This window comes from Monodelphis domestica, chromosome 2 (genome assembly GCF_027887165.1).
Source record: "Monodelphis domestica isolate mMonDom1 chromosome 2, mMonDom1.pri, whole genome shotgun sequence".
NCBI lineage: Eukaryota > Metazoa > Chordata > Mammalia > Didelphimorphia > Didelphidae > Monodelphis > Monodelphis domestica.
In genome coordinates, this window is record NC_077228.1 from 523980003 (window position 1) to 524005633 (window position 25631).

The 25631-nt window shown below is 59.5% G+C and overlaps 1 protein-coding gene and 1 long non-coding RNA gene across 3 annotated transcripts in view; one reads left to right on the plus strand and one right to left on the minus strand.

The window, feature by feature from the left end:
- Positions 1-25631, minus strand: part of SH2B2 (SH2B adaptor protein 2) — a 56086-nt gene that overhangs the window by 26490 nt on the left and 3965 nt on the right. The window contains exons 1-2 of one of the 2 annotated variants that reach the window (XM_056819802.1): positions 9538-9664; positions 2581-3450 (exon numbers count right to left, since the gene is read on the minus strand). In XM_056819802.1, coding sequence (XP_056675780.1) covers positions 2581-3420 — 840 coding nt within the window. In that variant the 5' untranslated portion in view covers positions 3421-3450; positions 9538-9664. Of the gene's footprint in view, positions 1-2580; positions 3451-9537; positions 9665-25631 lie in introns of those variants that run through there. The other variant, XM_056819801.1, reaches the window with a different exon arrangement.
- LOC130457559 (uncharacterized) lies at positions 17902-24587 on the plus strand. Its single transcript, XR_008916871.1, has 2 exons — positions 17902-18965; positions 19241-24587. It is a non-coding gene; the product is annotated as an uncharacterized LOC130457559 (long non-coding RNA).

The window sequence follows — 25631 nt, forward strand, 5'->3', positions numbered from 1 at the left end:
TCGAGTAAAAAAGTAGGAAGCAGTCTGCCCAAGCACAGAGCAGATGCAAAGACCAGACTCAAGCCCATTCTCAATGGATGCCTGTTTTTGTTCTCTGGGGGGAAATTTGATTTTTGAAGCTGGAAAGAGGATCCAAAGTCCCAGGCAACCATCCTTGGATACTAAAGTGGGTAGATAAAAAAAAAGGAAACTGATAACAAAGCAGGAAGATGGAGTATCTTGTGGGACTGGTCTGTCGGACAATTCTAAGTAGTCCTCTTTGGCATAAGCATGGAACCAACAATATCATGGAGGCAGTATAGCAACTTCCCTCCTCCATGATGTTCGTTTGGACAATAGCTCTCACTGGGACAGACAAATGAAGTTGCTGATTGGGAGAATGGAAGACCCTTGAAGGCAAGTCTTATTCCATGTTTGTCTGTATCCTTGCTGTCTAGACCATATTAAGCTCTCATTAATGTCATGTTAAATATATTAATTATTAATTACATTAATGTTACATTAAATGAATCCATTTTCTTAGGATCATAGACCTACAGAGGGAAGGGAATTTAGGGGGTCATCTCTTCCCCTCCACTTTACAGATGACCAAATTAAGCCTGGAGATGTTAAGTGACTGCCCCAGAGCACAAGGAGAATACATGGAAGGGCTGGGAGAGGAAAATGCCTAGTTATTAAATGGGAGTTATTGGTTGTCTCCAAAGAATCTCAGCACCAATGCCTTCTAGGGCACATGGGGTCCTGGGGAGGAAAGGGCTGACTCTCAGTTCAGAAGATGGATCCTATTTCCTGTGTGACCATGGAAGGTACTGGTGGCACTTCTCTCTGGGAATCCTGTTCTGAGTTCAAGGCATGCCTCCATTATACTGATGCCTACTATGCCCACAGCGTCTCAAGGAAGGTAGTATGAAACCATCTGCCCAAGCTAAGAGCATCTGTGGAGACAAGTCTCGTGGCCATTCTCAATGGAAACTAGTTACCCTTTGGACACTTACTTCCTGTGCGTCTGTGGGCAAGTTGCTTCCCACCCCCTGAGGCTCACTTTCCTCCTCAGTAAAAGGAGGGGGTTGGATGAGACGGCTTTCCAGCACTAGAATTATGGTCCTCTAAACCCTCTTAAAAGAAAAGGATTAGAGCTGGAAGGAACCTAGAGACCATCTCTTCTGATCTCCTCATTTTTACAGAGAAGTAAACTGAGGCTCTAGGAGGTAGGAGTGACACCTCTGGCCATACAAGAAACAAGCAGCAGAAGAGGAAGATGAGCTTCAGTTCTCTATGCTCCAATTGAAAAAGATGCCACTAAGAACATTCCTATTTCCAGGCATAAACAGCTCCACGGATAGTCAGGCTGTGGGGGGTGGTGGGGGGTGAGGACTTGAAGAGGAAAAGAAGCCGCTTGTGTCTGTAGGGACCCCACAGACAGGGTGGGGAGACAAGGCGTGAATTTGAAAAAGAAGTGCTCTCTTCATGTGCCGATATGAAGAAGCTCGGACCAATCTTTCCCATTTTACAGAGGAGGCTTCTAAGGGTCTCAAAGGTTAGATGACTTGTCTAGGGTCACTCGGCGAGGAAGAGTTTGAGCCACAGTGCCCACTGAGGAAGCCCTGAGTCCATGTCCCTGAGTGGATATTCAAAGGAACTTGGCTTTCTCACCCACCCCACCACACAGCTGGGGCTCCAGCCCTCCCTCCACCCAGGGTCTCCAGGAGCTGCTGCTGCTCCTCACCCTGTTCTTGGAAAGGAAGATGAAGAGGACTGAAGAGAGCAACCTGGTCTCACCCGGCATTTCCTGTGGTGAAAAGAGGCTCCTCCTGCCTAAACAGGCGGCCCCAGCAAGATCAATGTTGAGCAAGCACCCTTGCTGGGTTTGCTCCCTGCCTTGCCTGTCTCCCTGGTGCCGTCCTCCTCTTTCTTTTCCATCATGCCAGGCTTTCCAGAGTGCCCATAGCTTCCCTCCTAGCCTGAGCTCAGCCCTGCCATTCACTCCCCCTCACTTCTGCACCCCCATCTCAGCTTTCCCCTATATTCTCACACACCCACTTCTTAGAAGTGCTCCTCGTTTTTGTCATTCTTGCCTCCCCACTCTGATGGCGGGATCCCTGCAAGCAGAAGCTTTTTGCCTCCCTCTCCTGCCTCCCCCAGAGCATGTTCAGCAGGGCTTGTGTGCGCTCAATGGATGGATGAGGATTCTAAAGCCAGCGGAGGGGAGGTTAAAATGTGTGTTCCCTGCCTGCCCCCTCACAGATGGGCTGCCTCAGGGCCTTGGCCCTTCCTGTGTACACATGGCTGTGGAGGAAAGGGGGTGAGAAGAGCTGGGCTGGGGGCAGGGAGAGCCACAAGGGACTGTTTATCCGTTACCCTCTTCAGTCATTCCTTCTTCCCTTCCTTCATTCCTTTAGTTATTCATTCATTTGGTCATTCATTCCATGCTTCCTTCCTCCCTCCCTCCCTTCTTCTTCCTCTTCCGCCCATGCTAGGATTGGAACTCAGCTCTCCTTCCTCCCCAGCCTGACTCTCCCCTTGCCTCCTCCCCCCATGAAACTCTCCCATGCTCCCCTGACCACCAGTGGACACTCTCACCTTGGGGGGGACGTAGAACTCTAGCAGGAACCGCTCGCCCTCCACCTTCACAGCCTTCCGGAGCATCAGCCGGCACTTCTGCCATTGGGAGCCGCCGACACAGCTGGAGTCGTCAGCCACCATGTAGCGCAAGGTCCCCTCTCGCTGGATGTCGGCCAGCTCCACCTTGGAGGCCGGACCTCGGGAGAGCCTGAGCCGGTGGGCCCACTTCTCCCGGGGCTCTGCCGGAGGCTCTCCCCCACCAGGTGCTGGCAGCGGGCCAGCCTCGGGCTCGGGGGGTGCCCGACGATGCCACATCTCCTTCATGCCATCCACCACACACAGGCTCATGTTGCGCAGCGAGAAGCCCTTCTTGAATCTCGGCTTGGCCGTGGCACGGAAAGACACATCTTCGGAGCTTCGCGAGTGGCCATAGGAAGAGACCTTGTGGGCCTGAGCCTGCTGGGCCTGGCTCAGATAGCGGGCTGGGGGCGCCCCGGCCACGGGGTCCATGCTGTCGAGGGACTCGGTGGAGGTCTCCTCTCGGCAGGGGAAGGGGCCCCGGGCATTGGGCATGTGGCAGGGCTGCAGCCCCACAAAGGGGACGATGTTGTACTTTGTGGGCGAGTCAGAGACGAAGACACGGCTCACCTCGACGCTGAAGACGTCCAGGAAGTTGGCGGCAAAGTGATGGGAGAAAGAGGCCTCGGCTCCTGGGGTGTCGTACTGTGGGTTCTCCCGAAGGAACCTGCAGAATTTCTGGGCAAAGTCCACCGCGGCCGCCTGGGCGTGCAGCTCGCAGAACTCCCGCCAGTCGGGGACCTGGGAGGAGGTGTCCTGACAAGGGGCATCACCATTCATGGCTCACATCCCATTCCAACTTCTGGACAGCTGTAAGGGTGAGGAGGAGGAGAGTTAGGGCCCTGCACACACTGCAAGGGCTTTTTCCCTTCGGCGGTAAGGAAGAAGGAGAGCGCGGCGAGAGCCTTTGGGGAAGAGGACAGCCAGGAAATGGCACATCTAGAGGCCCGGCCACCTAGGCAGACCTGCATACCAACCCCTCCTGACGCATCTGGGCCTCGAGTCTTCCCTTTTCCTTTCAGGCCCCTTATATGACTGGACATCTGCCCCAGCCTGGCACATCGTAGGCCCACAGAACTGGGGCGGAGTCCAGCCATCCCATTTTTCTTCTTTCTTTTTGGGGCGGAGGGAGGGTATGAATTTAAGTATATGGGTTCTATCGGGTTTATTGGTTAGGCCAGACTCAAAACCATGGAGATTTCTGGGAGGGAGGGGGAGGAGGAAGAAGTCATTTCCAGAAGTGCCGGGACACAGGAAACAGCCACCAAGGGACCCAGATGTTCCAGGAGATTAAACGGGCTAAGAGGTAAGAAAATAGGGTCCCAGTTGGTCTCCATGGTTGTTTTTCAAAAACCTCTCGGCTGGGTTGGTCCTCTAATCAATAGATTTTTAGGAGCTCGTTATTCAGCCCCTCCTCCTGACCATTCCAAGATATCTTTAATTGGTGATACCTAATTAAAAGATGGTCCATCGGGCCCTCTGCCCTTCCCCAAACTGGCCAGGGGGCAGGCATGGCCACAGGAAAGGTAACCAAATTCTATGAAAAAGGAAGACATTCTATGGGATTCCCAACAGCCCCCTAATTTTTCTGATGAGGAAATGAAACCTGGGGAGGCTCCAAGTCCGAGGTACCAAGGTAGTAAGTGGCAGTTTCAAATTCTGGTTGTCTGACTTAAACATTTAGAACTGGAAGAGATCTTAGAAGATATTGAGTTCAGAAACAGCTAGATGGCTGAGTGGAAACAGAGCCCAGATTGGAGTCAGGAGGATCTGGGTTCAAATCTGACCTCAGATATTTCCTAGCTGTATGGCCTTGGGCAGGTCACTGAATCCCAACGGCCTAGCCCATCCCATTCTCCTGCCTTGGAATTGATCCTTGATTCTGAGATAGAAGGTAAAGGTTTAAGAAAAGGAAGAAGAAATTCAGTTCAACCCCTTGTTTGCAGATGAGAGAGGCCAAGAGAGAGAAAGAACACTGACCCGTCCTTGGCCTGGGAGCCAGAGCTGAGGCAGGAGGCGAGCTTGGTCCTGGGGCCCCAGGTCTTTCTATTCTTCCAGGCTGATTCCAAATGCAGCACTGTCGTCCCTCAGCCCTTCTAATCTAACCTCGAGGGCCCTTGGGGGATGTCGCTTCTGCCTCTCCCTCCCAGAAACCTGCCTCCGGTTATCCAGACCCTGAAGAGGCGAAGGACGGCCTCTGGATCGTCCCACCCGTCCCCTAAGCCCTGGTCTGTGAGGCCCATCCCCCTCCCGAGTGGCACTGGGACAGCCCAGCGTGTCTGGTCCGTGTGCCACAGCAGACCTCCCAGTGCACGGCTCCAAGAGCAAATGAGTTTGAACCAGCCACTAAGCTGGCCAGGCTGCTACGAGCCTCTGGGCAGCGGGGAGCTGGTGCCCAGAGACTTGCCTTTTCCTGACACGAAGCCTCCCCTTAAAGTCACCCTCCTCCCCTGGCAGAGCCGAGCAGCTGGGCAGGGCAGGGCTCATCCTGTCTCCCAGGGTGCCGGGCCAGGCATGCCGCGGGGGGAAGACGGTCTTGGCCACCTCTGAGCAGAGGAGACGGGCTCAATCCAGCCTGTGTCTGGGGCAGGAACGCTGCTGACATTTACCTTCCTCAGCTCTCTGGGGGGGCCGGGAGGTGCTGGGCACCCCAAAGGGGAGACATTACCCCCCAGAACATCTGCTCTCACAGGCTGCCCGAGGGCCTGGACGCAGGAAAAGGGGGTCTTAAAGACCCCGGCCAGCTGCAAGCCCCCGGAGCTCTGGGGTGCGCGGCCGAGGGCCGGCTGGGCCAGAAACGCTTCTCGCTGCTCTGCCTGCGGGGGCAAAGAACGGGAAACCGAGGGCTGCCCCTCGCCGGGGGAGCCGACGGTGGCAAACGATGAGCACCACCAGGGGGAGCTGGGAAGAGCTGCATGAACGGATGCCGAGTGGAACCAGCAGAACCAGAACGTGGTACAGTCAGCAATATTCGGAAATGATCCAACGGGACAGACTAAGCGATGATCGGGGCGATTCCGAGGGGCTGAACGGCCGGGGCTGGACGGGAGGGGCTGGACGGCCGGGGCGACGCTGAGGGGCTGGACGGCCGGGGCGACGCGAGGGGCTGGACGGCTGGGGCGATTCCGAGGGGCTGGACGGCTGGGGCGATGCGAGGGGCTGGACGGCCGGGGCTGGACGGGAGGGGCTGGACGGCCGGGGCGACGCTGAGGGGCTGGACGGCCGGGGCGACGCGAGGGGCTGGACGTCCGGGGCGACGCCGAGGGGCTGGACGTCCGGGGCGACGCCGAGGGGCTGGATGGCTGGGGCGACGCCGAGGGGCTGGACGGCCGGGGCTGGACGGGAGGGGCTGGATGGCCGGGGCGACGCCGAGGAGCTGGACGGCCGGGCGACACGAGGGGCTGGACGGGAGGGGCTGGACAGCCGGGGCGACGCGAGGGGCTGGACGGGAGGGGCTGGACGGCCGGGGCGACGCTGAGGGGCTGGACGGCCGGGGCGACGCTGAGGGGCTCGAGGGGCTGGACGGCCGGGCGACACGAGGGGCTGGACGGGAGGGGCTGGACAGCCGGGGCGACGCGAGGGGCCCTCTCCGCCTCCGGGGGAAGAACGGTTAGAGTAAGACTGCGGCTGAAGACACAGGATTTGTGGTTGTTTGCTGGCTCTATGGTTGGGGCTTTGGAAGATGATCCACTTACAAAAATGAAGAATACGGAAGTCTGTGTGATAAAGAAAAGCTGTGGGTGTGAGAAGGCTTCCTGGCCAGAGCCAGGGGCTTCCAGAGCTACCAAGGGGGGCCGGCGTCGAGGCTTCCATCACTGCTGTGAATGCCCACCTCCAACCCGGGCTGCAGGAGACGAGACGGCCTCGTCTGAGAGACAGGAAAGCTCCTTTGCGTACGGCTGTCCCTGGAATTCACCCCCAAACGAGGCAGCCGCTGCCTCAAGGAGCTCGCCTCCTCATGGGAGATGGCAGGGCCAGGGAAGGGAAGTGAAGGCGGCAGAGTCACCGGGAGGCGCTGGCTGAGACGTGGAGGAGCATGGCCCGGGCTCGGCTCGATGCAGGGAGCCTGGGGACTCGAAGGACCCCGAGCCCCGGCCAGAGGCCGGCCTGTTCTTGCAGGGCGCTCTTAGTTAAAAGCAGAGTGTGAAGAGCCCATTCCGTGGTGCCGGGCTCGTCCGGCGAGGGGCCGGTACCCAGAAGGTGTCCAAGGTCTCCTGACGCGACGCCGGCGACGGAGGGTCGGTCAGCACAGAGCCGCTGGACCCACCGACACCTCCTCCTGCCGCTCCCCAGAAGGAAGGGCCTCTGCCCAGGGAGGAGCCCTGCAGAGGGCTGCTGGGCGGCTAGTGGCCGGCGGCTCCCGGGCAACAGAGCCCCCATTAGGCCGGGGGACCCTGGGACCCCCCGAGCGGCTTTTCCGTGCCGGCCCCAGCGACGGTGCCCCCGAGGTTCTTCCCGGGTTCCCGCTCTCCTGTTGGGGGTGGAGCACCTGCCGATGGACGGGACTCCGGGACCGCCAAGTCGCTTCTGGAGAGCTCACCAGGGAGGGAGGCGGAGAGAGCGCCCGAGCGAGGAACGGGCACAGGAGGGAGGCGCGCCAGATGGGGAGGGCCGGAGGAGCTGCTCCAGGGACGGGGCTTAGCAGGAGTTTCGTCTTTCCTCATGTGGGAAGCTCCAGCCGGTGACCTCGTCACAGCACCCAGCCAGGAGTCTGCCTTCGCCCTGCAGGAGCCCAAGGGAGGCCCCTCCCCGAGGTCGGCCGCCAGGGCTCCATCGCCGAAGCCAGGAATAGAACCCAGGAGTTCTGACACGCGGCTCCCCCTCCCCCCGGAGCTCCCCGGTGGGAGGTCACATGGAGAAGCGCGTTGGCCTCACTTCCAAAGAAGGACCCGAGGGAAGCAGGTGGCTCCTTGTCCAGGGGCCAGAGCCCAGCCCCCGGCCTGACCTGGCGCCACTGTGACACCCCTACCGGGGGGAGGGGGCGCGCGGAGGGCTGAAGGCAGCTGCAGGACACCCTGGCCAAGGAGTCTGGAGCCAGCAGAAACCAGAGCCCCCGGGGGACAGGTGGCAAGAGCCGCCTCGGGCCCAGGAGGCGCCCCATCCCCGGGCCTGGGCAGAGAAGAGGAGGAAAACACGGAATGAGGCGGGAGCAAGAGGACTCGAAGGCTTCCTCCTGCGCAATGGGCTGCCCCTTGCCCATGCCCGCCTGGCACTGCCCCTTGGGCTGCCCCTTGCCCACGCCCGCCTGGCGCGGCCCCTTGGGCTGCCCCTTGCCCACGCCCGCCTGGCGCTGCCCCTTGGGCTGCCCCTTGCTCATGCCCGCCTGGTGCTGCCCCTTGCCCACGCCCGCCTGGCGCGGCCCCTTGGGCTGCTCCTTGCTCATGCCCGCCTGGCGCGGCCCCTTGGGCTGCTCCTTGCTCATGCCCGCCTGGTGCTGCCCCTTGCCCACGCCCGCCTGGCGCTGCCCCTTGGGCTGCCCCTTGCCCATGCCCGCCTGGCGCGGCCCCTTGGGCTGCTCCTTGCTCATGCCCGCCTGGTGCTGCCCCTTGCCCACGCCCGCCTGGCGCGGCCCCTTGGGCTGCCCCTTGCCCACGCCCGCCTGGCGCGGCCCCTTGGGCTGCCCCTTGCCCACGCCCGCCTGGCGCGGCCCCTGCAGGAGCCGATGTCCCTTTGGGTCCTCCACTGCCATCCACGCCCCCCCCCTTCCTCCTTCCCAGGCACCCCCCGGGGCCCCAGGCAGGCCCTCTGTGGCTCCAAAATAAGGGCGGGAGAGCCTGACACAAGACAGCGTTCGACAGGCGAGAGAAATGACCAGGTCACTGACTTCGGCCAAGTGGCTTGTTTCACCCACAAAAAGCGGCTCTCCATCATGTCTCGCCCCTCCTCCTCCCCCCACTTTGGGAAGCCCTGGTGCCGGAGGGCCTCTGCTGGGCAGGGCCCGAGCCGGGGCCTCGCCGCCCTTGATGGAGGCAGCGTCCGCCTCCGTCCTCCGAGCAGCGGAGACGAGCAGGAGGTCGGGCCCAGAGTGCTGCCACGCCCCATGGCTCGCCCGGCAGGAGGCACGGCCCGAACCCCAGCAGAAGCCCACGTCTAGAGCGAGAAGGGCCTTTACGTCCAGTCCCCGGACAGGGAGGCCCCGCAGACCGTCGGCCGCACGGAGGCTCCAAGTAGGGCCCAGCGTCCCTCCTCCCAGAAACGGCTCTCCTGGGCCAAGGAAAGGATGGGGGAGGGGCCTCGGGCCAAAATCCAGGAGAAACGTGGCCCGTGAGCAGCCTGTCCCTGCGCGGAGGCGCCCTCGCCGCCAGGCTCTGCCCATCCCCAGGAGAAGTGCCACGAGGGAAGGGGGGCCTTCCGGCACCCGCTCCCCCTGCTCTCGCCACACGGGCGCCTTCACACGGCCGACAGAAAGGATCCCGAAGGTGAGGCCGGCCTCCCTCCCTCCCCCCGGCCGAGAGGAGAGGGAACAGGAGGGCTGCCCGGTGCCCTCCCCCACCGAGGGCCAAAGCGAATCACCGCAGGGAGAGTTTCCCAAGGACCTTCGGTGTGCCCAGGGTGGCGCCCCCTCAAACGCCTCTCACGGAGGCCCCCGACAGAGCTGACCGGCGGGTCTGGGCTGTTTGAAGGCCGGCTCTGTAAGCCAGGATCTGCTCCTGCTGGATCATTCATCATTCGCATCCGGGCCCCTCTAAAGGCTTTGGCCTGCATCCCCTCCTCTTGCTATACCCGGGCCCTCGAGGGCCTCCTCGCCATCCAGGAGTTCAGTGTTTCCTTCTCTCTCGGCCGCTGCCATCTGTCTCCCCCCTTTCACATTCTCTCCACTCGAACGGCCACCACTCTGGTTCAGGCCCTCCTCACCTCCCCCCTGGACATGATAGCAGCTACTTCCTGGAGTCTCACCTCCAATCTCTCTGCTTGCCAACCCAACCTCCACACAGCTGCCTGGAATAAGGAAGACCTGGTTTCAAATGAATCACAAGCTGTATGACCCTGGGTAAGTCACTTAACTTCTGTTTGCCTCCATGTGCTGACCTATAAAAACACAAGGATAACACCCAAGTACTGAGTCCAGTGCCTGGCACATAGCAAACACTCTATGAATATTAAGCTATTGTTATTTTCTGACACTTGCTAGTTGTGTGTCCCTGATCCAATCCCTTGAGATCTCTTGGATTCAGTTTTCTGTACAATGGAGATAACATCCTGTGGTGAAGATCAAATGAGATACTCTATGAAAGTACCTTGCAAACCTTTTTTTCTCTTTTAAACCCTTCCCTTCTGTCTTAGAATCAATTGATTCTAAGACAGAAGAGTGGTAAGGGCTAGGAAGTTGGGGTTAAGTGACTGGCCCAGGGTCACACAGTGAGGGCATATCCTGCAAACCTTTAAGTGCTCACATTCATTCCTACATTTACTTCGCCTCCAATCTAGGCTCAGCTTCATCAGAAGATTAAAGGGATGAATGAGCTCTGCTCTCAGGACGCTTACTTAAGTACATCTCTCTTCTGGCTTTATCCAAGTGTCTAAGGAAAAATGTTGACTGTCCCATGACCAAAAAGAGATCCCTGGGTATTCCCTTGGAGACTTCCCACCAAGTCAGAGGTCTGTGGATGAATTTTGGGAGGCCCATAAACTTGGATGGGAAAATCCATCCGCCCATCCATACATCCATGCACCCACCCATCCATCCATTCATACATTCATCCACCCATCCATCCATCCATCCATCCACCCACCCATCCATCCACCCACCCATCCATCCATCCATCCATCCATCCATCCATCCATCCATCCATCCACCCACCCATCCATCCACCCACCCATCCATCCATCCACCCACCCATCCATCCATCCATCCATCCATCCATCCATCCATCCATCCATCCACCCATCCATCCTTATGTTCACTAAGCTCTAACCAAAATCAATGCTTCCTCAGATTACTTGAAAACGTCCCCCTGGAGATTCCCAGGCTCCCAAGGGGTCTAGGATGCAGAAAAAGGGAAGAAGCCCTGCTTGGTTTTGACCCGGATCCCTCTAAATGGCCACTTGGATTAGATTCAACCAACTCACAGGCTTCGAAACACTCCCTCCCCTCTTACGGCCTAGCTGGTCTGTCAAGATGGCACAACAGGATTTTCCTGCCGCTTTGCTAAAATCCAGGGGAACAATATCTACAGCATCACCCTGACCAGCGGCCAGTCTAGGGTTCTTCTGTTCATTCTCAGCCCTGGGATGCTGCTGGATAGGGGCTTCCAGGCAGGGAGGAGGAAGGAAAACCCCTTGACTAACAGCAGTCTCCACCTTCCCCCTAATGGAAGTCTGGGAGCGCTGCTCGGGGCCCTGAGGGTCACCCCATCGGCGGCGAGGCTGGCTCTTGGTGACGGGCTTCCCGCTTGCAAACACTCCCATTCCACCCCGGCCACAACGGTGAGGCGAGTTTAGGCCCCGCAGAAGGCCAGAGCTGGCAGCGGCCTTCGCGATGCCCTCCGGTGACAGGCCGTGAGAAAGCGGGCTCCGAGAGGTACAGGATGAGGCAGCCGCTGAGCCCAACCAAAGGCCCGAAACCCACACAGCGCCTGCTGGGGGTGCTTTATTAAGCGCCTTCTCTGGGCCACGTGCTGGGGAAACGCTCAGAGAACCAGCTTCTCCTCCTAAGGCTAACGGCAACGATGGCCTGCAGACCCACCCCACCGGGGGCCCTGGCGGGGGAGCAGGCGGCCTCTCTATCGGGCTGCCCCCCTGATCTCCCCCCCATCCCCTGCCCCCTCCTGGGTAATCTGAAGCTGGGAAGGACCCTAGAGACCGCCATAACCCATCTCCTCACTGCTTACAGAAGCGGGCCCAAGCCTGGGTTCTAACTCCTAAATCGGGGCTCTTTCCTCAGGATTGTGGGAAGCGGCCTGAAGCTGTGCCGCCGTCTCCTTCCACACTCCTGGGGGAGGACATCATCTCGGGCTGCCTCCCACGGCCTCTCTGGGGAGAGAATCCAGCCCCCCCCCCCAAGGGAAGCCTCTGAGCAGGGAAAACAGAGCTGGGTACCAGCATCAAAGAATCTCTATGGAAACCCCATATTTACCCGTGTAGGCCCAGCCTCCAAATAATGGTGGCAGCCTTCTCTGGGGCAGGGAGCCTGGCTTGGGGTGGATGTGTGGCCCCAGCTTTGCCCCCCAGCCTCGCCCTGGCTCACCCCCCAGCCTCGCCCCCCAGCCTTGCCCCCCAGCCTCGTCCCCCGGCCTTGCCCTGGCTCACCCCCCAGCCTCGCCCCCCGGCCTTGTCCCCCAGCCTTGTCCCCCAGCCTCGCCCCCCAGCCTCGCCCTGGCTCACCCCCAGCCTCGCCCCTCTCCTGGAAGAGCCTTTCAAGGAGGTCATTCTCTCAATTGGCCTTTTCCTTCTCTTTTTTGTCAATGGGCTTGCCCTCCTCATCATGTCTCACTCGGGCTAATTTTAAAGTCTGTTCACATCTTGGAGCACATGACGCCCGACAGCAGGAGGGGAAGAGGGAGGGGAGGGGCGCCTGCAAGGAGCCGCAGCAGCGGGCTGAGGCTCTTCCTTGTGTGCTCCACGTGCACATAATCCAATGCTGCTGGCAAACGGAAAGCCGCACCTTTGTCAAGCTGGAGGAGGCCAGCCTAGGAGGCTAGGTGGAGGCCGGGGACCCTCCAGGGCAGGGGCTGCTCCTGCAAGACCCACTCCAGTCAAATCAAGCCAAGCCCTCCCATTCTGGTGCTGCCTGACTGCCTTGGCTCTCCTTCCTTAAATGGTCAGCCCATTTTTCAAGGCCGGGGCTGGAAACCCAGCTCCGTCCTGGTCCTGAGAATCTTCCCCACTGGTCAAGCCCTTGGGCACCCTGGACAAGAGCCCTTCCAGCCTGTACTCCTTTGGCCAGGCCTCATTGCAGGCTTAGGAAATCACTGACGAGAATCCCTGGGTGAGGAAGTTCCCTCTCCTAAAGCCAGCTGAGACCTTCTCTCGCACGTACATCCATTTTTTCAACCCTCACCTTCCATCTTGGACTCAATGCTGTGTTTTGACTCCAAGGCAGAAGAGCAGCAAGGGCCGGGCAGGGGGGTGAAGGGACGTGCCCAGGGTCACCCAGCTAGGACGTGTCTGAGGCCAGATCTGACCTCCCCTCTGGGCCTGCCTCTCAATCCCCGAGTCACCCAGCTGCCCGAGACTCTTACTTAAGCCTTAGGAGAGTTACCGGGGGTCCCAGATGCCCCGGGTCCTCCTTACCAGAGGCTGACTCTCCTGCTATTACTTCTCGGCTACCTCTTGCCGTGGATAGGGCATATATTATGTATGCAAGTTCCCTTCCTGGCACGTAAGTTAAGTGGGAAAATCCTGGATTGAGGAATCAGCAGAGCTGGGTTTGAATTCTGACCCTCCTACTTGCCCAGGTGAGCCTGAGCAAAGGGCTTTCTTCTCGGGGGCCTCAGGTGAGAGATGGGGTCAGTGATGTGGACGTCCAGTCCAGACAGGGGCCTTGCGGAAGGATCCCTGAGGGCATGCACTGACTTAGAAAACCACAGATTAATATCATCAGTGCTCATTGCAGTTTGTTTATTTTATTAACTATTTCCCAATTACATTTTACTGTGGTTCATGCTGCCCCTGGGAGTGCTGTTGGCCAAGGGTTGGTCACCTCCGGCCTGGATGGCTCAAAGGTTCCTCTCAGCTCTAAATCCTATGCAACCATCCACTGGAAAGGCCACGTGGCTGCAAAGGAGGCAGCATCCCGGGCCCCAAAGAATGAGGTACAAATAACAGGGTAATGGGGCCACCCTAGCTACCAAAGCTACCTGGGAGGCCAGGGCCCAACTGGCAAAGGCCATCGACCCGTCGATGAAGGAATCTGGATGGAAGGCACACATGGCACCGCTTGAGCCTGGGCCTCTTTCGGACTCCAGTTTCCCACCTATAAAGGGAGGAGAATACGTGCCCTGCAGCCCTCTCTGAGGCTCACTACCTCTGTGGCCTGGATCAAGGCACCCGAACTACCTGGGCCTCATGTCCTGGGAAATGTTGGGCTTGGACTCAAGAGCTTCTGAGGTCCTTTTTGGCTCCAGAGTTATGACTTTAAGTGAGTCCCCCATTAGGAATTTGTGGCTACTAATAAATAGAGGAAAACATCCAGCCCCCGAGGGGACCCCCCATGAAAGATAGACCACAGGCCGTGGGCAAGAATCTCCAAAAACGATTGGGGGGGCTGGGCTGGGCCCCCCATGGAAGGATGATGAAATCAATCTCTAGCCCAGGCTGTGTAGAGAAAAGTGTGCTCTTGTTGCTACCCACAAGGGAGCCTGGGAAAACAAAGGAAAAAACACTCCCGAGGTTCCTGTCTCCTGTCTTTGCAGCTCCCTGCTCTGCAAGGCCCCCAGGGCCCCATCCTGAAGAACTGGGGAGAAGACAGCAGAAGGTGCTCTCAGAATGCCCTCCCTCTTCTCCCTCCCTCCCTCCCTCCCTCCCTCCATCCATCCATCTATCTATCCCTCCCTCCCTCCCTCCCTCCCTCCCTCCATCCATCCATCCCCTAGAAAGAGGCAGGAGGGGATGGGGAGACAGGTTAATTCTTCCAGGTTCAGCTGAAGCCCGTTTAGACTCACTCCTTGCTCTTCAAGAGAAATGCTGTGGCTTCTTTGGTTCTGAAATCATCTGGGTCTAAGATGGATGTGAAACACAATGGCAGCTGACGGAGGGGGAGGCAGCAGTTGTCTCCCTGGGCCAGGAAGCATCTTTACATATAAACATCCCCAGAGACACCTCGCATCCTTATGGGGAGATGTACAGGCACAGCCAGGACCAGCCTCCTTCCCTTCTCCTGCTGCTGCCGCCAAAGGGCTGAGACCCCCGGGCTGTTTGCCTGGCCTGGATCTGCTCTGTGGAGGGGAGGGGAAGGCAGAGGGGGCAGAGCCCAGGAAGCGGGCTACCTGCTGCCAATGATCTCTCTCTCCGATTTGGGGCTATTGCTGCTCTCTGCTGTTTTGACATCATCTTCACTTCCCAATATAGCCGTGGCCGCCCTGCCTGGAACACCTCGTGGTGAGGAGAGGCCCCGGGAGTGTGTGCGCCCAGGGCCAGGCAGGAGGTGAGCTGCGGGGAGCGGCCCCCCAAATCCCACCCTGAGTGAAGATGGGGCGGAGGAAAAGGGAGAACAACAGGAAAACTCAATCACGCCCGGATGCCCATCAGATGTGCGCCAGCTCTCCGTAACTCCCGCTGAGACGGGCTGGGCTGGAGCCGGAGGGAGGCAGTGCGAGGTGTCCGGAGTCCCTGCTCTCCCCAAGGACAGTGATAACAGCAGTGATGCCATCTAGCTTCTCGGTGCCACGCTAAGGTTTGCCAGGCATCCAACACACGCTATCTGACGGAATCCTCACAGCCACCAAACGAGGTAGGAGTTCTTGGAATCGACAGCTAGGAAGTGCGTGAAGCAGGATTTGAATTTGGTACCACTGTGAGAGCTGCTTCAGAAAGCCACAGTCAAACTCCAGGCCAGTCATCCTTCGGCAGGAAGCGCCAGGGAAGCCATGCCAAAGCACCACGGGTGAGGGCCACTGGAGGAAGCCATGGCAAAAGGGTTGGCAGGTGGCTTGAGGCAGGTGCCCAGATGGAAAGAGCAGGAGATTCAGGCTCCTTCCTTGACTCAGCCACTCCCCAGTGAGGTGACTGCAGACAAGTCATTTGCCTTGTGCCTCAATCTCCTCATCTGTAAGATGGGCCCATAATATCTGCGCTGTCTACCTCCAAAGGTTCTCGAGAGGCTCAGAGGACAAGGTCGGTAAGTCAGACTGAGAAGAGGGAACGTCATCCCGTTCATTTCTCAGATGAGATAAGTGAGGCCCAGAGAGAGGTGAAGCCCCACTTACTGATGGAGAGGAGCGCTGGCTCCCCAGGCCTTTCCCTCCCAGGAGGCTTTGTGGGGTTGGCCAGGAAGACGCCATCTAGTGCTGTGCTAGTCTGATTGTACAGGCTAGACCACCCGAAGAGCCACTGAAGAGCCCAAGACTTGGGCAGAGTTGGGGTCCTCGGCCCTGCCGCCCCCTACCCGTCTGCAGCCCTCTGGGGCTCCCCACCGCACCTCAGGGAAGGCTCGTGCCCCTCACTGAGGAAGGACGAAGAGGCACAGAAATCTGCCCCCCAGACTGGCACAGGAGCCCACCCTGGCGTCAGGAGGCCTGCTGGTGACCCTGGGCCAGTCCCTAACTCCCTGAAGCTGACTCACCAGAGCAGTGCTGGTCTGCTTGGATTGAAGGAGGTTCCTCACCCAGGGGTTCCCCCTCCCTATCAGTGAGGTCCCAGGCCCAATCCACAAAAAAGGCCAGGCAGGGCCTGAGTTTGATTTTGTTTCATCCCTCTGAAAAAGAGCTTCTCGCCTCAGACCCTGCCCAGCGGGGTGACCCTGGGCCAGTCACCCACCTCGCCCTGGCCAGCCCTGAGCCTCTTCTGCCTTGGAGCCGAGGCGGCACAGGATGGAGTCGAGCCCAGAAGGTGAGGCCCAAACAAACCAGACGCTCGTCACAGGGCCAGTGGTCAGGAGGCGTCGCCAGGGCTGGGCCACAGCGGGCCCGAGTGCACGGAGACGCACGTGGGCGATGCGAGTGTGCATGGATGGGGGGGGGGGCAGGGCAGACCACAGAAAGGCCTTTGTGGATGCCGGGAGCCTGCAGACAGCCGCCCAGGGCCAGTGGCTGCCGCCGTAGGGGATCTCCGGGGGAAGCCGGGCCCACGTCCATGAGGCCTCCTGGGCTCGGCTCTGCCCGTCCCCCCTGGGCATTGCCCCGTCACTTGGGCTGGCCTGCTGCCCCGCCCCTCCTGAGACGCCCGCTCCAAAGAACCCTCCTAAAGTGACCTTTAACCCCGCGTCCCCCAACACACAGGCCAGTGCTGGACGCCCCCCTCTGGTCCTCCATTCTAAGCTCTTGGAATTCAAGGGGGACTTCCAAAGAGCCCACGATGCGCCGGGGCCTGGGCAAGCCCTTAAACATCCTCTTGTGGGATGCTCGCACAAGCCTGCTATGGGCGTCATTGCTCCCATTTTACAGACGAGCAAGCTGAGTCAAACAGGAAGGACGGGCGGGCCGGGCCGTGCCGGCAGGAGCCGACGTTCCTGATCGGCGGTTCATCGCTGGCGGCCAACTACCATCCGGCCCTCGCCTCAGTCGCTCCTTTCTTACAATGAAACAAGAACCGCCGCGCTCAGCCCGCGCCCTCCTCCCCAACAGAGCAAAGAAGCCCAGACGGGCTCCCACCGCGCCGGCCGCCTCCTGCGTCTTGGCGGCTCTCCGAGGTGGTTCTCCCCGTGGTCCTCTCCGCGCTCTCCCGGTTCTGCTCTCTTCGCCGGCACCACTTTGGGGTCTTCCCAGCCTCCTCTGGAACTGCCCGTTTCAGCCGCCGTTTCCCCTTCATCAGCCCACGTGATGTGTCCCACTCCAGAAGGACGCTGCCTCCACGTCCCCTTTGGGCAGAGCCGCCGGCCTCTCTCGGTGGGGTTTCCTGCCTTCCCCACGTCCTCCCTCTCGGGCTTTGGATCCCAGAGAAGACTCCGGCCTCCCTGCCTCCTCCCTAACTCCCAGACTCGGGCCTCCCCGCCTCCTCCCTAACTCCCAGACTCGGGCCTCCCCTCCTCCTTGGGGCCTCCCCGCTGCTGGAGATCCCGGGCCGGGGCCCTCTCTGCCCTCCTGCCCGCTGCCTGCCCCTCCTCCGGCCCTTGCGCCTGGCTTGGCCTCTTTCCCACTGTTCCAGGGCTGGGGCTCTTCCGGCAGCAGGATGGACCTTCCCCAAGACCCTGAGGAAACGGGATCCTCGACAAGGACCCGCCGCCCGCCCGCTGCCAGGCCGCCCCTCTGGGGACGTGGCTCCGTGCCCAGCTCCACGGCGTCACGGGTGGCCCCTCCGACCCCAGCTGCCCCATCCATCGGGCCCACAGGAGGGAGCGGGCTGCTCTGGCCCAGCCGGCCCCTGGCTGCGGGGGATCTCAGAGGCCCAGCGAGGCGGGTGGTTTGCCTCAGGTCGCGGAGCTTCTAAGCTCTCACAGCCCGACTATGCTGCCCCTTCGGCGGTCAGTCTGAAGCCAGCGGACCGGGCCGAGCACTGGGGAGGAAAAGGACTGCAGAGGCCACCGGATCTTCTCTCTCTTCACAGACGGAGAAGGGGAAGGAGGCGCCTTACAGACACGGGAGCCTCTCTGAGCCCATCCTGGGCTCCAAGGACCACCCGGTGCATCCTGGCCCCGTCACTCGTTCTAAGTTGGTGGGTGCTAAAGAGGGGTCACCGTTGGGGGGAATGAATGGTGGGGGGAGGACCCAGCCCCTGGCCGAGCCCTTAGATGGCTCAGCAGCCGCCTTCGTAAGGCTTATCACGGAGCGCCCCCTCCACGGATCCAAATGTTCCTCCTTTGGGACCAGCAGTCTCTGACCTGCGGGCCTTTGCCCCGGGCGTGCACGCCCTCCCCACCGAGGCCCCGGCCCAGGACCGCTGTGTAGGTGCGCTAGTGAGGGGGCCCCTTGTTTGTCTCTCTGCTCTGTACCCCGTACAGGAGAGTTCGGAGGAGGGACGGCGACTGCACAGATGACCGCCGAGCTTCCATTCCATCCACATGGGCTTCCTCTGCCCTCCTTTAGCCCAGGCCTCGGCACGGAGTTAAGGAAGGCTGCAAAGGGGCAGGACCGGAGCTCTCTCCAGGCCAACGTCCGCCCGGCGGGGGGGGTCCCGGAGGGCACAGGAGAGGCCGGAGCCTTGGCTTGCTGAAGACCCAGGAGTTCTTCCCTGGGTAAAAATAGCCTGGAGGAGCCAGCGAGCTGAATGAGCAGTTCCGGGCCAGCCCCTCCGGATGGGCCAGGCTCAAGGTCTGCCCCTTCAAATATTCATGAGGCCGCCTCCGGCCTTCCTCTTAATGGCAGGCGGCTCTCCCAGGAATCCATCACATGCCCCTGCCTGGCCGGGCTTCCTTAAAGGGCCAGCGCTGGACAAAAGCCGGGAAGCCATGAAGGTGCCCAGGGAGGCTCTCTATGGGGGGGGGCGCCGGTCTCAGCATCTTCTGCCCCCCCCCCCCGCAGGTGGATGGATGGGTCACGTGACTCAGACAGTCACAGAAAGGGCTCGTTTGTCACAAGGTGGTTCTTTTCCTCCCGAGGAGCAGACGAGGAGCGGATTCACGCCCAGAGAGCTACAGTGGCAGACCTGGCAGGGCCCGGGACGGCGCGTCCCCTCTCCCTGCGCTTCTACGGAGGGGCCAGCGAGGCCCGGAAGGCTGAAGGAGCCAGCGGGAGAGAGGAGGAACCCAGGCCGTGCGGCTTCCTCACAGAAGGCCTGGCACGGGGCGTCAGGTACAAGCTCGCCCCATTCTGGGATGACTAAGAGCCCCGGCCCTCTCCCCGGCGATCTCTGAGTCACAGCCCCGCTTGGGGAAGTGGGGGAGGGGATGACTGATCCTATTGCACACAGGGTGGGGGAGGGGAAGGGCATGAAGTCATCAAGAGCGGCTGGACACGGAGGGGTGCTGAGTGGACAGAGAACGCTGAGCCGGGGTCAAAGCCCGACATGTAAAGCTGCTTTCTGCCACTCACTGCCTGTGTGACTCTGGGCGCGTAATTTCTTCCAGACTCAGTTTCCCCATCTGTAAAATGAGGGGGTTGGACTAGCTGGCCTCTGAAGTCCCCTCCAGCTCTGTCCGGCCCGTGACCCGAAGTCACTCCCTCTTCCGGAGCCTGGTTCCTGCAGGAGACCCAACAGTGAGCTCATCCCTGAAGCGCTTCTGTGTGTTGCCCTTGGGTTTGGGGAGAAAAGGAACAAATAAAAAGGATTTCTGCCCTCTGGGTGCTCCGTCTGGGTCCTGGGGTCACTGGGGTCACGAGGAGGCCCTATAGACATCCACTGCACCCCCATTTTACAGATGAAGAAACTGAGGCCGCGGGGACGCTTCCTCTCCACGCCCGACTCCCCGCCTGGGGACCCCGAGGAGCCCTCAGGGCTCGCCCCATCCCAGCCCTCTTCCGCGGGCAAACCCAGGGCAAACCCAGGGCGAGGCTGCCCAGGACGGGCTTCGCCCGCGACCCGTCCTCACAGCTCTTCGGGCCTGGCCACAGCTGGCTCCCAGCGAGATGTGGCTTGTTCCGTGCCTGGACGCTGTAGCCCAGGACGTGCTGTTGGGTCACTCTCAGGTTGCCTTCTCCCGGGATGCCCGATGGCGATGGCAGACTCTGTCCCGCGCGGGCGGCTCTTCCGGGCACCAGAGAGTCCCGGCCGCTCCCTCCCGGCCCTCCAAAGGACCGAGGCGTAGGGAGGGCCGGCCGCGGTGGAACCCAGCCAAGGGCCGCTCTGGACCAGACGGAACGGGACGGCGGGGCGTCTCCCAGGGCGACGGGATGCTCACTGCCTCGGAGGAGAGGGAGATCCGCCAGGCGGAGGCCCCGGGAAAGGGCCCCGGCTTGGGCAGCTCGGGGAGAGCCGTTTCAGGTCGGAGTCAGATGGGAAGGGTGAGAGGGGAGAGAGGGGAGAAAGCGGAGGCCTTCCTCCCTTCCCTCTCGTAGAAGCAGCCCCTAGACTCCTTCAAAGGAAGACAGAATGCTTAGCAAGGGAGCCTTGGAGCCAGAGGGACTGGGTTCCAATCCTGCCTCGGACACATCCCGCTTGTGCTCCCTTGGGCAAGTCACTTCCTTGCGCCTGAAGCAACTCCCTAAGCCTACACATTTCAGAAGGATGCTGGGAGTTTCCTCATCCAGAAGCTCCTCCTACTAATCCAGGCCCAGGCCTGGAGCCTGTCTCTAGAGAAGGGCAGGTCTCTTGAGAGCCATCAAGCATCTACGCGGAACTCTTCTAGACTCTTCCACCCTAGTCAGGGAAGACCACCTAAGAAAGAGAGGGTCCAGGGAAGGCCACGTGAGAGGGGGCGCGGAGAGAAGGCTTGGGGAAGAGGACGGGACTCCCCTCAGGACCGGCACACTGCCAGGCACACTGCAGGCGCCGAGCACAACGGCTGTTGCCGTGGCATCGCTGGCTCAGTGTCCAACTCTTGGGGACCTCCTTTGGGGTTTTCTTGGCCAGATACCGAAGAGGCGGCACATCTCTTCCTCCAGATCGCTGACAGATGAGGAAACTGAGGCAAACAGCAGCAAGTGACTTGCTCAGGGTCACACACCAAGCAATTGTCAGGGGCTGGATCTGAACTCACTTCAAGGGAGGAATCTCTCTACCCCTCTCGATGCGGTCAGCCCATCAAAGCCTGGCCCAAAGTCCCACCTCCTTCAGGAATCCCTCCAGGATGCCTCCGGCCCGCAGAGCCCTGGAGCTCCCATCCCACCTCGGGCACCATCCGCGCTCAGACACAAGGTGAGGAGGGGCTGGAGGCCTCTTTCCTCCACGGTGCACGGATGTGATTTTCCACCCTTAAAGGCTCGATGCCGAGAACTGTGCCCAGGGGCTCTGGGGTGCAAAGTCAGCATGCCTGACCCGTCCTCGCCGCCTCATCGGAGCTGCCGGAAAGAACTCGGCCACCACGGCCCCTTTCTACAGGCAGGGAAACTGAGTCTCCGGAGAGGGCGCGGCTCACCCAACGCCGCCCAGGGAGGGCGTGGCACAGGCCTAATTTGGGCCCAAGTCTTTGGTCTCCAAAGCCAAGGTTCTCGCACACAGCGCCGGCCTCCTCCACTTTATAGAGCCCACCAGCGGACTTGGGAGTTCAAAGTGACTTGACTTGGCCTCTGGCTTTAGACAACACAAGCCACCAGAACGTCCCCAAAGCCCAGTGGGGGCCCCCAAATACCCGTCCCAGCCATAGCCAGCGCCGCCCCTCTTCTCGGCACAGGAAGCCCTGTGGTCGGGTGGTGCGACGAGGAAAAGGAGGCTGGTGGCCTCGCCACTGTCCTGAACCCCACCATCCCTCCCACAGACTCCCCCACCAAGCCTGAAGGCCCCCCGGAGCCTTGGGGAGGGGCTCGGTGCGCAGCTATAGCCCAGGGGGAGGCCTGGCGAAGGCAAGAGACGGGAAGCCCAGTGATAGGGAAGTCTGCTCGGGTCTGAAGCCTGACCTTGTTTCTCTCAGATCTGCAAGGTCTGCGGAATCCTTGAGTGTTTCTAGGTCCCCGGGGCCCCAACTTCAAACTTGGGCATCTCGCTGCCTTTCGTGCCTCCCTTCCTCTTTCTTAGAGAAATGGTCCTGGGGGAGGGGGACCAGGAAAACAGTGAGAACGAGGCCGGAGGCACAAATCTCGCCATTTAACGTGATCACGATCAATACTGCTCATGGCTTAAGAGCCCCCTGCCCTGGGGTGCCACGGAACGCCATGGCCAGCCTCCTGGCACAGGCAGTATCAGCGGGCAGAGGAGGCAATCCATCTCCTGCACTATTAGGGCTTCCTGGAAAGCCATTCATCCTTCGCTATCCCCTTTGGAGGCTTCTCTCAGAATTCCCAGGCTTTCCCTGTATTCTTGAAGCATTTCTCTGGTTTGAACAGTATTCTTCCTAAGCTCTTCTTTGTCATTGGATTTAGAACTGGGAAGGGTACCTTGGGGGCCAGCTGGCCTCAATCTATCATCTTTCAGATGAGGAAACGGAGGCCCAGGAAGGTAAGATTTGAACCCAGATCTTCTGACAAATCTGATGGACTCTGGGAGTCAGGGACAAAGGCTTGGGCTCAAATATTGACGTGGATATTTCCCCGCTGGGTCACTCTCCGAGCCTTCCCTTCCCTGGGCCTTTGATTTTTTCATCTCAAAGATGAAAAGTGTGGACGCCATGCTCTCTACGCTTCCCGCCAGTTCTAAATCTCAGATCTTTCCTGAAGAAGGCTCGTTCGTGCTCCACTCCCCACCCCCAGCTGCACTCGCATTCTGGTACTCCAGACCCGGGAAGTTTACGTCTATGAAGAAGCAGGAGAGGCAGCTGGGTAGCACAGCGGATAAAGTGCCAGGCCTAGAGGGCAGGAGGGACGGGTTCAAATTGGGCCGCAGACGTTTCTGAAGTATAGACCCTGGGCCAGTCACTGCATTCCAGTCGCCCAGCCCTTGCCGTTCTTCTTTCCTAAAACTGATACTAAGACAGAAGGGGAGGCAGGGGAGAAGGAGGCACCTGGGAGTTGGGGGAGCACTGAATGGGGAGAGAAACGTGGGAAGAGCGGGGACATTAGAACCAATAGAGTCATGGGCTGCTGCCCAATGATAATCACCCCGTCTGCTCTGTGCCTTGGTTTCTATCCCTGACGTTTCCCAGGCCCGCTCCCCAGGCTTTATCCTCCTTTACATCAAAAAGAGAGAAAACAGTTCAGCAAAACTAACCAAGACATAAAAAGCCTGACATTGCCCAGGCAGGGTTCCATAGCCAGAGTCCCCCGGCCTGCGAGAAGAGAAGGGAAGAGAATCCACTGGTAGCTGCACCCTGCCTGGCCCTCTGATGGCGGCTCCATCCCTCATTCATGCTAAAAGCACTGGCGGAGGAGCCAAGCCTGCACCAGAGCATCCTGCCTCCGACAAGAGAGGATGGAGAGGAGAAGGAGCCTGCCCACAGGAAGCTCACCTTCTGGCTGGGAGGGCACCCACCAAACAAAAGGCAAATCAAGCCCAGAGTGGGGCTGAGAGAACCACAGCAGCACTGAATTCCAGGACCCAGTTGCTGGAGCTAGCTAACTGTGGTAGAAATTCCAAGGAGAAAGTGGGGAAAGGGGGCTGAGGTTCCAGAAGGCTTCCTGGTGGAGGAGGCAACTGAGCTAGCCTTGGAAGGCTGGGAAGGGTTTGGTGAGCCAGCAGCAGAGAGGACAATCTGTAGGGCCACCTGTGCCCTCTGCCAGGGGCCCTGAGGCTGGCCACCACACAGCAAAGAGACTGTGGCTGTGCGTGGGACCTGGGCCGGCCACGAGGGCCCCTTCCTTCAGCACCTGGATTCTGTTGGACAGTTCCCAGGCAGTGGCTGGAATGGGAAGGAGGAGGGGAAATGGCTGGGATACGGGGAGGGTAATCTCCAGGCCAAATCCCTCTGGATGATGCCTCTTCAAGGCTGTGAGGAGGAGCGAGGGGAGGAAGGGAGAGATCTGAGTCCATTCCTGTACACAGGGCCCCCTTGGGTGCTCTCGGCCGGCTCTGCACCTTCCCTCAGAGGGTCCAAGATGGGGCTGAGGCAGGGCGGACAATATCCATGCACCATCTCTCTCCCCTTCTCCCACTCCCACAGGGGCTCTGCTCACCCCAGCCTGGGCCCTCAGTCTGGCTCCTGGGCAAGCAAGGGGTGGCCTAATTCTTTCTCCAGATGCCTGTCTTCAAGGCTCTTGCTGACAGTCGTCTTTATATTCACTTCATGATTTCCCACAATGGCTATTCCAGATCTTTCCCATCATCCTGAAATGGAAACTCAGCACCCTGCAGAGCACCTCACCCAGTGAACAGAGAGGCATGAGCCCCGCTCAACTCCTCCTGCCCCTCCAAGCTTTCTGCACCCTTCTCCAGGCTCCTGCTCTCCCTGTTCCTCAGGGCTGCCTCTCTCTGGGCTCCATCCATTACCCCCAATCTCCCTGCCTCCAAGGATGCCTCCCATCCGGTCCCCCTCCTGGGACAAGATTTACGTGCCCAAAGCAATAAGTTGGAGCCCGTTACTTCCCTGCTCTAAAACCTTACTAGCTACCCATTGCCAAACAACTATGGAGTTAGGAAGTTGGATCATGGCCCACGGTCACCCCTAGAATAGGTGGCAAAGCCAGAATTCAAACCCAGGTCCTTGGACTCCAAACGCAGGCTTCTTCCCACCGTCCCAAACCCCTTAGCCTGGTATTCAAGACCCACCCTAATCTTGCCCCATCTACCCAGCCTTCGAGGCCCGGCTCAGTGGCTACTTTTCTCAGAAAGCTTTCCCTGCTTTTCCCCACAAACACTTTCCTCAAAGAACCCTCATTCTTCATCACAGAGAACTCCCACCATCTGGGGCATTTCTATCGCTTCTCCTATTAAATGTATTGATAACGGAAGAGTCTTGGTCCCTCTTCGCTGCCTCCGGCAGCACAGAACGGCATTTGGCGCCAAGAACTAAGTATTTTGTTTCTGAACTAAAAAAGATGAACTTGTTCTCTGGGGGCGCAAAGGGTAGCCAGTAAGCCCAGGAATTTCCTTTTCAGGAAGCAGGGTGAAGTGTGCAGGTTCTTGGGAGGGAAGAGCTTCAGAGACTGAACAAAACAACTAGTGCCTCGCCTCTCCTTGCTCGTGTTCAGGGAGAGCCGTCCACCACCCGAAGGGCTCCCCGAGGCCTGTGCCTTGTTCTTGACTCCTTCCTAAAAAGTGGGCTCCCTTCATAGGCTCGCGGATCTAGAAAGAGCTTGGGGGGGGGGCTGCGGGGAGACGTCTGGCCCCACCTCTTTGTTTTGCAGACCAAACAACTATGGATTTTGGACGTCTGATCATTGTCCACGCTCACACACAGAGTAAGTGGCAAAGCCGGAATTCAAACCCAGGTCCTTGGACTCCACATCCAGTCTTCTTTCCACAGTACGAGAAATGCTTTCAAGTCCAGTCAGGGGAGGGCAGCCCCTCAGCCCCCCCCCCACAGCCTGTGGCTCCCCCTTGGGCCAAGAGCTACTCGGGTGTCCTCTTGTGGGTTTCGGTCCGGATTTAGGAAGCACCCATCGTGCTTCCCAAGGACAAGGGGGCGAAGAAAGGAGGCAGGACCATAGAGGAGCCCCCAGAGAGCTTACAGTACCACTGAGGAGGGAGGCCTCCCATCCAGAACAGCCCAGCAGACCAGGTGGTCAGCCTGTAAGCTCACCTCTATGAAAGGCGGCACCAAAAACACTTTATTATGAAAAACTGTTACTCAAAGCAAACAGGTAAAAGATGTGCATGAAAAGAAACACCCTCTTACTAAATGCCTCACTGGAGAGAGGGGTGCAGAGCACAGGGAATTCCCGGAGGGCTGGGTGCTCAGAGAAGGCTTGCTGGGGAAGCAGCTCCCTTTTGCGCAACACAAAACAAGCAAACAAAACCGGAGGAGGGTGTCAATTTTCTCTTCCTCTGGTTTC